At 47.0% G+C, this 13,387-nt stretch overlaps 1 protein-coding gene across 4 annotated transcripts in view; it reads right to left on the bottom strand.

Annotated features, from left to right (window-relative positions):
• The window catches only part of nipal2 (NIPA like domain containing 2), a 46,667-nt gene that overhangs the window by 11,828 nt on the left and 21,452 nt on the right, over positions 1-13,387 (bottom strand). For all 4 annotated transcript variants that reach the window (XM_090219419.1, XM_090219424.1, XM_090219427.1 and 1 more), the window contains 4 exons: positions 7,665-7,724; positions 4,903-5,024; positions 1,163-1,259; positions 559-694 (listed from right to left, as the gene is read on the bottom strand). In XM_090219419.1, the coding sequence (XP_090075545.1) occupies positions 559-694; positions 1,163-1,259; positions 4,903-5,024; positions 7,665-7,724 (415 nt within the window). The remainder of the gene's footprint in view (positions 1-558; positions 695-1,162; positions 1,260-4,902; positions 5,025-7,664; positions 7,725-13,387) is intronic.

Genomic DNA, 13,387 nt, shown 5'->3' on the forward strand with positions numbered 1-13,387 from the left:
CCCATCACACAGTGGATTCATCCATCACACGGTGGATTCATCCATCATACTACCGGCGCTTCATCCCATAACACAGTGGAATCATCCATCACACGGTGGATTCATCCATCATACTACCGGCGCTTCATCCCATAACACAGTGGATTCATCCATCATACTACCGGAGCATCATCCCATAACACAGTGGAATCATCCATCATACTACCGGAGCTTCATCCCATCACACAGTGGAATCATCCATCATACTACCGGAGCTTCATCCCATCACACCGTGGATTCATCCATCATACTACCGGAGCATCATCCCATCACACAGTGGATTCATCCATCATACTACCGGAGCATCATCCCATCACACAGTGGATTCATCCATCATACTACCGGAGCTTCATCCCATCACACAGTGGATTCATCCATCACACTACCGGAGCTTCATCCCATCACAGTTCTGCTCTGACAAGGTCACAATGTCCAATACATTTTTACACTTCACATTTACTTCAATACTCTGTAGAAATGAATCTGCTGTCAGGGGAAGTGGAGAAACATTGGACTTACTTTATCTGGAAGGCACAGGAGGCCACCATGACCACCACCATGACGTAGAAGATGGGGTAGGTGAGCTGGAGATCTCCCTTTATGGACTCCGTGATCATCCCAGACACAGCTTTGACGGAGATCACCGTCAGGGAGGCTAAAACAACAGGGACAACGTGACTATTTCCTGGAGTAATGCATCCCATTCTGAAACGTGATAACCATGATCCCCCATAGAGTCTGTCAGAGTTCTTACCCAGCAGAGCCACCAGCAGCATCACTATGGTTATGTGCTTGATACCCACCCATAGAGTCTGTCAGAGTTCTTACCGAGCAGAGCCACCAGCAGCATCACTATGGTTACATGCTTGATACCCCCCCATAGAGTCTGTCAGAGTTCTTACCCAGCAGAGCCACCAGCAGCATCACTATGGTTACATGCTTGATACCCCCCCATAGAGTCTGTCAGAGTTCTTACCCAGCAGAGCCACCAGCAGCATCACTATGGTTACATGCTTGATACCCCCCCATAGAGTGTCAGAGTTCTTACCGAGCAGAGCCACCAGTAGCATCACTATGGTTACATGCTTGATACCCCCCCCATAGAGTCTGTCAGAGTTCTTACCCAGCAGAGCCACCAGCAGCATCACTATGGTTATATGCTTGATATTCCTCCTCTTGTACAAATAGAGCAGGATAGAAAACACTATGACCTCTAGAAACTGGAGAGAGAGAGAGGGAAGGAGAGAGAGAGGGAAGGAGAGAGAGAGGGAAGGAGAGAGAGAAGGAGAGAGGGAAGGAGAGGGAAGGAGAGGGAAGGAGAGGGAAGGAGAGAAGAGAGCGGGAAGGAGAGGGAAGGAGAGAAGAGAGCGGGAAGGAGAGAAGGAGAGAGGGAAGGAGAGAAGGAGAGAGAGGGAAGGAGAGAGAGGGAGATGATAAAAAACGTCAACATCAATAATACTGAACTGGTTTCCATAAACAGTCCATCTCAAAGCTTCACAGTGATAACCTCCCCTACCCCTCTCTCCCCCCTACCCCCCCTCTCCCTCCCCCCTACCCCGCTCTCCCTCCCCCCTACCCCCCTCTCCCTCCCCCCTACCCCCCTCGCTCTCCCTCCCCTACCCCTCTCGCTCTCCCTCCCCCCTACCCCCCTCTCCCTCCCCTACCCCTCTCGCTCTCCTTCCCCTCTCGCTCTCCTTCCCCTACCCCTCTCGCTCTCCCTCCCCTACCCCTCTCGCTCTCCCTCCCCTACCCCTCTCGCTCTCCCTCCCCTACCCTACCCCTCTCGCTCTCCCTCCCCTACCCTACCCCTCTCGCTCTCCCTCCCCTACCCCTCTCTCCCCCTCCCTACCCCTCTCCCTCCCCTACCCCTCTCGCTCTCCCTCCCCTACCCCTCTCGCTCTCCCTCCCCTACCCCTCTCGCTCTCCCTCCCCTACCCCTCTCGCTCTCCCTCCCCTACCCCTCTCGCTCTCCCTCCCCTACCCCTCTCGCTCTCCCTCCCCTACCCCTCTCTCCCCTACCCCTCTATTCCAGACCTGAGCCATTCATTTACAACACTGATGTCTACCCCATCTGTTCCAGTAAAGAGCTCAGCCAAACACACATCTCAGACAGGTATCTGATCGCAGTAACAGAGTCCTCAGCCAGCAGCACGGGTATCTGATCGCAGTAACAGAGTCCTCAGCCAGCAGCACAGATATCTGATCGCAGTAACAGAGTCCTCAGCCAGCAGCACAGATATCTGATCGCAGTAACAGAGTCCTCAGCCAGCAGCACGGATATCTGATCGCAGTAACAGAGTCCTCAGCCAGCAGCACGGATATCTGATCGCAGTAACAGAGTCCTCAGCCAGCAGCACGGATATCTGATCGCAGTAACAGCAGCGAGCACATGGCTTTAATTGAAACAAATTACCCTTGTAGAGAAAAGCACAATTTAAATAACTTATTTGAATGAGAATGAACCAAAACAGAGTCGTCCTTGAGAGATCAATAAGTACTCCAGCATCCTGTGTGTGTTTTCAATAGTACTCTATATATAGGGAATAGTTTAATAGTACTCTATATAGTTTAATAGTACTCTATATAGTTTAATAGTACTCTATATAGGGAATAGTACTCTATATAGGGAATAGTTTAATAGTACTCTATATAGGGAATAGTACTCTATATAGGGAATAGTACTCTATATAGGGAATAGTACTCTATATAGGGAATAGTACTCTATATAGGGAATAGTACTATATATAGGGAATAGTACTCTATATAGGGAATAGTTTAATAGTACTCTATATAGGGAATAGTTTAATAGTACTCTATATAGGAAATAGTACTCTATATAGGGAATCGTTTAATAGTACTCTATATAGGGAATAGTTTAATAGTACTCTATATAGGGAATAGTACTCTATATAGGGAATAGTACTCTATATAGGGAATAGTTTAATAGTACTCTATATAGGGAATAGTACTCTATATAGGGAATAGTACTCTATATAGGGAATAGTACTCTATATAGGGAATAGTACTCTATATAGGGAATAGTACTATATATAGGGAATAGTACTCTATATAGGGAATAGTTTAATAGTACTCTATATAGGGAATAGTTTAATAGTACTCTATATAGGGAATAGTGTAATAGTACTCTATATAGGGAATATTATTCTATATAGGGAATAGTGTAATAGTACTCTATATAGGGAATAGTTTAATAGTACTCTATATAGGGAATAGTTTAATAGTACTCTATATAGGGAATAGTACTCTATATAGGGAATAGTTTAATAGTACTCTATATAGGGAATAGTTTAATAGTACTCTATATAGGGAATAGTACTCTATATAGGGAATAGGGTGCCATTTGGGACCTATAGCTATAAACATCATCCGTCAGGACTGTCAGCGACTAACATGTTAAAAGGTCTCCCATTCCATGGCTGTAGTCTGTTGACACAACACATTTGTCACCTTCCCTCCCGCCCTCTCTCTCCCCTCTCTCCCTCCTGTTCCAGTCTAAGTACATTGAGGCCTCGCTCAGTAAATAAGACCGATTCTGGCGCAGGATGTGATGAATATGGGTGTGACCTGATATACAAGACAGACAGGCAGCATTAACTCCACTGGGCGCTGTCTGGCTGGGCGACCACCTGATCATCTGGATGGCTTTAGAGTAGGTCCTCTAAAACCATGTTAGGGTACATACCAGGTGTACATACCAGGTGTGGGTTAGGGTACATACCAGGGGTACATACCAGGTGTGGGTCAGGGTACATACCAGGTGTACATACCAGGTGTGGGTTAGGGTACATACCAGGGGTACATACCAGGTGTGGGTTAGGGTACATACCAGGAGTACATACCAGGTGTGGGTTAGGGTACATACCAGGTGTGGGTTGGGGTACATACCAGGTGGACATACCAGGTGTGGGTTAGGGTACATACCAGGAGTACATACCAGGTGTGGGTTAGGGTACATACCAGGTGTGGGTTGGGGTACATACCAGGTGTGGGTTAGGGTACATACCAGGTGTACATACCATGCGTGGGTTAGGGTACATACCAGATGTGGTTCAGGGTACATATCAGACATACATACCCGGGGTACATACCAGGTGTTGGTTAGGGTACATACCAGGGGTACATACCAGGTGTGGGTTAGGGTACATACCAGGTGTACATACCAGGTGTGGGTTAGGGTACATACCAGATGTGGGTAAGGGTACATACCAGGTGTGGGTTAGGGTACATACCAGGGGTACATACCGGGTGCGTGCTAGGGTACATACCAGGAGTGGGTAAGGGTACATGCCACACGTGGGTTAGGGTACATACCACATGTGGGTTAGGGTACATACCAGGGGTACATACCAGGTGTGGGTTAGGGTACATACCAGGTGTGGGTCAGGGTACATACCAGGGGTACATACCGGGTGTGTGCTGGGGTACATACCAGGAGTGGGTCAGGGTACATGCCACATGTGGGTTAGGGTACATACCAGGTGTGGGTTGGGGTACATACAATATGTGGGTTAGGGTACATACCAGGGGTACATACCATGTGTGGGTTAGGGTACATACCAGGGGTACATACCAGGTGTGGGTTAGGGTACATACCAGGTGTGGGTCAGGGTACATACCAGGGGTACATACCCGGTGTGGGTCAGGGTACATACCAGGGGTACATACCCGGTGTGGGTTAGGGTACATTCCAGGGGTACATACCAGGTGTGGGTTAGGGTACATACCAGGTGTGGGTCAGGGTACATACCCGGTGTGGGTCAGGGTACATACCAGGGGTACATACCAGGCGTGGGTTAGGGTACATACCAGGGGTACATACCAGGCGTGGGTTAGGGTACATACCAGGTAAATCAGGAACTGCCAGCTGACAGCGTATCTCTGGACCAGGTGGGCGGTGATGTGGGTGGAGGTGTGGGGGGCAAAGGTGACCAGGAGATAGGTTCCCACCACTGCTAGTGCACCACCTGTAGGTCAGGAAGAGATTCACACGAGTATTGAACCATCCTATTCACCGGAGTATCATATATGGCACGGAGTAACTGTTTTGTAACGTGGGAACTCATACCTAGCCAGCTCCTCTCTCCTCCTAGACGTCAACCAGACATAATGTTGTGTAACGTGGGAACTCATACCTAGCCAGCTCCTCTCTCCTCCTAGACGTCAACCAGACATAATGTTTTGTAACTTGGGAACTCATACCTAGCCAGCTCCTCTCTCCTCCTAGACGTCAACCAGACATAATGTTTTGTAACGTGGGAACTCATACCTAGCCAGCTCCTCTCTCCTCCTAGACGTCAACCAGACATAATGTTTTGTAACGTGGGAACTCATACCTAGCCAGCTCCTCTCTCCTCCTAGACGTCAACCAGACATAATGTTTTGTAACGTGGGAACTCATACCTAGCCAGCTCCTCTCTCCTCCTAGACGTCAACCAGACATGATGTTTTGTAACGTGGGAACTCATACCTAGCCAGCTCCTCTCTCCCCCTGGACGTCAACCAGACATAATGTTTTGTAACGTGGGAACTCATACCTAGCCAGCTCCTCTCTCCTCCTCGACGTCAACCAGACATAATGTTGTGTAACGTGGGAACTCATACCTAGCCAGCTCCTCTCTCCTCCTAGACGTCAACCAGACATAATGTTTTGTAACGTGGGAACTCATACCTAGCCAGCTCCTCTCTCCTCCTAGACGTCAACCAGACATAATGTATTGTAACGTGGGAACTCATACCTAGCCAGCTCCTCTCTCCTCCTAGACGTCAACCAGACATAATGTTGTGTAACGTGGGAACTCATACCTAGCCAGCTCCTCTCTCCTCCTAGACGTCAACCAGACATAATGTTTTGTAACGTGGGAACTCATACCTAGCCAGCTCCTCTCTCCTCCTAGACGTCAACCAGACATAATGTTGTGTAACGTGGGAACTCATACCTAGCCAGCTCCTCTCTCCTCCTAGACGTCAACCAGACATAATGTTTTGTAACGTGGGAACTCATACCTAGCCAGCTCCTCTCTCCTCCTAGACGTCAACCAGACATAATGTTGTGTAACGTGGGAACTCATACCTAGCCAGCTCCTCTCTCCTCCTAGACGTCAACCAGACATAATGTTTTGTAACGTGGGAACTCATACCTAGCCAGCTCCTCTCTCCTCCTAGACGTCAACCAGACATGTTTTGTAACGTGGGAACTCATACCTTGCCAGCTCCTCTCTCCTCCTAGACGTCAACCAGACATAATGTTTTGTAACGTGGGAACTCATACCTAGCCAGCTCCTCTTTCCTCCTAGACGTCAACCAGACATAATGTTTTGTAACGTGGGAACTCATACCTAGCCAGCTCCTCTCTCCTCCTCGATGTCAACCAGACATGTTTTGTAACGTGGGAACTCATACCTAGCCAGCTCCTCTCTCCTCCTAGACGTCAACCAGACATAATGTATTGTAACGTGGGAACTCATACCTAGCCAGCTCCTCTCTCCTCCTAGACGTCAACCAGACATAATGTTGTGTAACGTGGGAACTCATACCTAGCCAGCTCCTCTCTCCTCCTAGACGTCAACCAGACATAATGTTTTGTAACGTGGGAACTCATACCTAGCCAGCTCCTCTCTCCTCCTAGACATCAACCAGACATAATGTTGTGTAACGTGGGAACTCATACCTAGCCAGCTCCTCTCTCCTCCTAGACGTCAACCAGACATAATGTTTTGTAACGTGGGAACTCATACCTAGCCAGCTCCTCTCTCCTCCTAGACGTCAACCAGACATAATGTTGTGTAACGTGGGAACTCATACCTAGCCAGCTCCTCTCTCCTCCTAGACGTCAACCAGACATAATGTATTGTAACTTGGGAACTCATACCTAGCCAGCTCCTCTCTCCTCCTAGACATCAACCAGACATAATGTATTGTAACGTGGGAACTCATACCTAGCCAGCTCCTCTCTCCTCCTAGACGTCAACCAGACATAATGTTTTGTAACGTGGGAACTCATACCTAGCCAGCTCCTCTCTCCTCCTAGACGTCAACCAGACATGTTTTGTAACGTGGGAACTCATACCTTGCCAGCTCCTCTCTCCTCCTAGACGTCAACCAGACATAATGTTTTGTAACGTGGGAACTCATACCTAGCCAGCTCCTCTTTCCTCCTAGACGTCAACCAGACATAATGTTTTGTAACGTGGGAACTCATACCTAGCCAGCTCCTCTCTCCTCCTAGACGTCAACCAGACATATGGTTTTGTAACGTGGGAACTCATACCTAGCCAGCTCCTCTCTCCTCCTAGACGTCAACCAGACATATGGTTTTGCAACGTGGGAACTCATACCTAAATCATACCACACATCTTTATGGGGCAGTGGTTAGAGGCGTTGGACAAGTAACCGAACGGTTTCAAGATTGAATCCCCGAGCTGACAAGGCACAAATCTGTCGTTCTGCCCCTAAAACAAGGCAGTTAACCCACTGTTCCTAGGCCGTCATTGAAAATAAGGATTTGTTCTTAACTGACTTGCCTAGTTAAATAATAAAATCAACATCACAATGATTATGTCCTGAGGGGTTTGATTAGTGATGTGTGTGTGTGTGTACAAACTTACCAACAATATCAGAGGCTCGTAGCGTCTCTTTAAGGAACACCACAGAGATGACCGCACTGGCTGAAAGAGAAGACTGACATTAAGGAACACCACAGAGATGACTGACATTAAGGAACACCACAGAGATGACTGACATTAAGGAACACCACAGAGATGACTGACATTAAGGAACACCACAGAGAAGACTGACATTAAGGAACACCACAGAGATGACTGACATTAAGGAACACCACAGAGATGACTGACATTAAGGCACACCACAGAGATGACTGACATTAAGGAACACCACAGAGATGACAGACATTAAGGAACACCACAGAGATGACTGACATTAAGGAACACCACAGAGATGGCAGACATTAAGGAACACCACAGAGATGACTGACATTAAGGCACACCACAGAGATGACTGACATTAAGGAACACCACAGAGATGACAGACATTAAGGAACACCACAGAGATGACTGACATTAAGGAACACCCCAGAGATGACTGACATTAAGGCACACCACAGAGATGACTGACATTAAGGAACACCACAGAGATGACAGACATTAAGGAACACCACAGAGATGACTGACATTAAGGAACACCACAGAGATGGCAGACATTAAGGAACACCACAGAGATGACTGACATTAAGGAACACCACAGAGATGACTGACATTAAGGAACACCACAGAGATGACAGACATTAAGGAACACCACAGAGAAGGCAGACATTAAGGAACACCACAGAGATGACAGACATTAAGGAACACCACAGAGATGACAGACATTAAGGAACACCACAGAGATGACTGACATTAAGGAACACCACAGAGATGACAGACATTAAGGAACACCACAGAGATGACAGACATTAAGGAACACCACAGAGAAGGCAGACATTAAGGAACACCACAGAGATGACAGACATTAAGGAACACCACAGAGATGACAGACATTAAGGAACACCACAGAGATGACTGACATTAAGGAACACCCCAGAGATGACTGAAAGAGAAGGCAGACATTAAGGAACACCACAGAGAAGACTGACATTAAGGAACACCACAGAGATGACTGACATTAAGGAACACCACAGAGAAGACTGACATTAAGGAACACCACAGAGAAGACTGACATTAAGGAACACCACAGAGATGACTGACATTAAGGAACACCACAGAGATGACTGACATTAAGGAACACCACAGAGATGACTGACATTAAGGAACACCACAGAGATGACTGACATTAAGGAACACCACAGAGAAGGCAGACATTAAGGAACACCACAGAGAAGGCAGACATTAAGGCACACCACAGAGATGACAGACATTAAGGCACACCACAGAGAAGGCAGACATTAAGGCACACCACAGAGATGACTGACATTAAGGAACACCACAGAGAAGGCAGACATTAAGGAACACCACAGAGATGACTGACATTAAGGCACACCACAGAGATGACTGACATTAAGGAACACCACAGAGATGACTGACATTAAGGAACACCACAGAGATGACTGACATTAAGGAACACCACAGAGATGACTGACATTAAGGAACACCACAGAGAAGGCAGACATTAAGGCACACCACAGAGAAGGCAGACATTAAGGCACACCACAGAGATGACTGACATTAAGGAACACCACAGAGAAGGCAGACATTAAGGAACACCACAGAGATGACTGACATTAAGGCACACCACAGAGATGACTGACATTAAGGAACACCACAGAGATGACTGACATTAAGGAACACCACAGAGAAGGCAGACATTAAGGAACACCACAGAGATGACTGACATTAAGGCACACCACAGAGATGACTGACATTAAGGAACACCACAGAGATGACTGACATTAAGGAACACCACAGAGATGACTGACATTAAGGAACACCACAGAGATGACTGACATTAAGGAACACCACAGAGAAGGCAGACATTAAGGCACACCACAGAGAAGGCAGACATTAAGGCACACCACAGAGAAGGCAGACATTAAGGCACACCACAGAGATGACAGACATTAAGGCACACCACAGAGAAGGCAGACATTAAGGAACACCACAGAGATGACAGACATTAAGGCACACCACAGAGAAGGCAGACATTAAGGCACACCACAGAGATGACTGACATTAAGGAACACCACAGAGAAGGCAGACATTAAGGAACACCACAGAGATGACTGACATTAAGGCACACCACAGAGATGACTGACATTAAGGAACACCACAGAGATGACTGACATTAAGGAACACCACAGAGATGACTGACATTAAGGAACACCACAGAGATGACTGACATTAAGGAACACCACAGAGAAGGCAGACATTAAGGCACACCACAGAGAAGGCAGACATTAAGGCACACCACAGAGAAGGCAGACATTAAGGCACACCACAGAGAAGGCAGACATTAAGGAACACCACAGAGAAGACTGACATTAAGGAACACCACAGAGATGACTGACATTAAGGAACACCACAGAGAAGACTGACATTAAGGAACACCACAGAGAAGACTGACATTAAGGCACACCACAGAGATGACTGACATTAAGGAACACCACAGAGATGACTGACATTAAGGAACACCACAGAGATGACTGACATTAAGGAACACCACAGAGAAGGCAGACATTAAGGCACACCACAGAGAAGACTGACATTAAGGAACACCACAGAGATGACTGACATTAAGGCACACCACAGAGAAGGCAGACATTAAGGAACACCACAGAGAAGACTGACATTAAGGCACACCACAGAGATGACTGACATTAAGGCACACCACAGAGATGACTGACATTAAGGCACACCACAGAGATGACTGACATTAAGGAACACCACAGAGATGACTGACATTAAGGAACACCACAGAGATGGTCTCAAAGCAAGGTGAAAGAAGGTGAAAGAAGGTGAACCCAATAGTCTCAAAGCAAGGTGAAAGAAGGTGAACCCAATAGACTCAGAGCCACCATTACAATCTGATCTATAGACTGACATTGTTGTTATGTGCGCCAAAGCTCATATCAACACATTAAATGTGAAGTATGTCACACAATGAAACCATAACTATTGACACGTTGATTTACTGATCTAATAGGAGATGTTGACTGGTTGGTTGATCCTGACCACCTGGTGGCTGATAACATCCCATACAGAGAGCTCATCTCACGGTTAAGGTTTCCCTCTACCTTTGGGACAGACTAGATCCATCTCCTGTAACCATAGCAACTCCTTATGAAGCCAGATTCAGGAGTCTCGTCGCCGAGAGAAGCTCTCGTGTCGCAGATTCCTACAGTCTCTTCCTCTGTCTGTCCTTGGTTAGATATACTAATAATAATATTAATATTTAGTAAATCATATATAGTAGCAGTAGTAGTGTAGTTGTAGTAATACTAGTAGTAGTAGCAGTAGTAGTAGTGTAGTTGTAGTAATAGTAGTAGCAGTAATAGTAACAGTGGTAGTAATACTACAGCATCCATTAATACCACAGCATCCATTCTAATACCACAGCATCCATTCTAATAACACAGCATCCATTGTAATACTACAGCATCCATTGAAATACTACAGCATCCATTCTAACACTACAGCATCCATTCTAACACTACAGCATCCATTGTAATACTACAGCATCCATTGAAATACTACAGCATCCATTGTAATACTACAGCATCCATTGAAATACTACAGCATCCATTCTAACACTACAGCATCCATTCTAACACTACAGCATCCATTCTAACACTACAGCATCCATTCTAACACTACAGCATCCATTGAAATACTACAGCATCCATTGTAATACTACAGCATCCATTCTAACACTACAGCATCCATTCTAACGCTACAGCATCCATTGAAATACTACAGCATCCATTGAAATACTACAGCATCCATTGAAATACTACAGCATCCATTGAAATACTACAGCATCCATTGTAATACTACAGCATCCATTCTAACACTACAGCATCCATTCTAACACTACAGCATCCATTCTAACACTACAGCATCCATTGAAATACTACAGCATCCATTGTAATACTACAGCATCCATTGTAATACTACAGCATCCATTGTAATACTACAGCATCCATTCTAACACTACAGCATCCATTCTAACACTACATCATCCATTAATACTACAGCCTCCATTCTAATACTACAGCATCCATTAATACTACAGCCTCCATTCTAATACTACAGCATCCATTAATACTACAGCCTCCATTCTAATACTACAGCATCCATTAATACTACATCCTCCATTCTAATACTACATCATCCATTAATACTACAGCCTCCATTCTAATACTACAGCATCCATTAATACTACAGCCTCCATTCTAATACTACAGCATCCATTAATACTACAGCCTCCATTAATACTACGGCCTCCATTAATACTACGGCCTCCATTAATACTACGGCCTCCATTAATACTACGGCCTCCATTCTACCCCTCTCCTTCTCTCTCCTTCACACCCCTCTCCATCTCTCTCCTTCACACCCCTCTCCTTCTCTCACCTTCACACCCCTCTCATTCTCTCACCTTCACACCCCTCTCCTTCTCTCTCCTTCACACCCCTCTCCTTCTCTCTCCTTCACACCCCTCTCCTTCTCTCTCCTTCACACCCCTCTCCTTCTCTCTCCTTCACACCCCTCTCCTTCTCTCTCCTTCACACCCCTCTCCTTCTCTCTCCTTCACACCCCTCTCCTCTCTCCTTCACACCCCTCTCCTTCTCTCTCCTTCACACCCCTCTCCATCTCTCTCCTTCACACCCCTCTCCATCTCTCTCCTTCACACCCCTCTCCATCTCTCTCCTTCACACCCCTCTCCATCTCTCTCCTTCACACCCCTCTCCATCTCTCTCCTTCACACCCCTCTCCTTCTCTCTCCTTCACACCCCTCTCCTTCTCTCTCCTTCACACCCCTCTCCATCTCTCTCCTTCACACCCCTCTCCTTCTCTCTCCTTCACACCCCTCTCCTTCTCTCTCCATCACACCCCTCTCCATCGCTCTCCATCACACCCCTCTCCATCTCTCTCCATCTCTCTCCATCACACCCCTCTCCTTCTCTCTCCTTCACACCTCTCTCCTTCACACCCATCTCCTTCTCTCTCCTTCACACCCCTCTCCTTCTCTCTCCATCACACCCCTCTCCTTCTCTCTCCATCACACCCCTCTCTTTCTCTCTCCTTCACACCTCTCTCCTTCACACCCCTCTCCTTCTCTCTCTCCTTCACACCCCTCTCCTTCTCTCTCCATCACACCCCTCTCCTTCTCTCTCCATCACACCCCTCTCCTTCTCTCTCCATCACACCCCTCTCCTTCTCTCTCCTTCACACCCCTCTCCTTCTCTCTCCTTCACACCCCTCTCCTTCCCTCTCCTTCACACCCCTCTCCTTCTCTCTCCTTCACACCCCTCTCCTTCTCTCTCCTTCACACCCCTCTCCTTCACACCCCTCTCCTTCTCTCTCCTTCACACCCCTCTCCTTCTCTCTCCTTCACACCCCTCTCCTTCTCTCTCCTTCACACCCCTCTCCTTCACACCCCTCTCCTTCTCTCTCCTTCACACCCCTCTCCTTCTCTGTCCTTCACACCCCTCTCCTTCTCTCTCCTTCACACCCCTCTCCTTCTCTCTCCTTCACACCCCTCTCCTTCTTTCTCCTTCACACCCCCCTCCTTCACACCCCTCTCATTCACACCCCTC

This window comes from Oncorhynchus mykiss, chromosome 3 (genome assembly GCF_057628025.1).
Source record: "Oncorhynchus mykiss isolate SJ-2025 chromosome 3, ASM5762802v1, whole genome shotgun sequence".
NCBI lineage: Eukaryota > Metazoa > Chordata > Actinopteri > Salmoniformes > Salmonidae > Oncorhynchus > Oncorhynchus mykiss.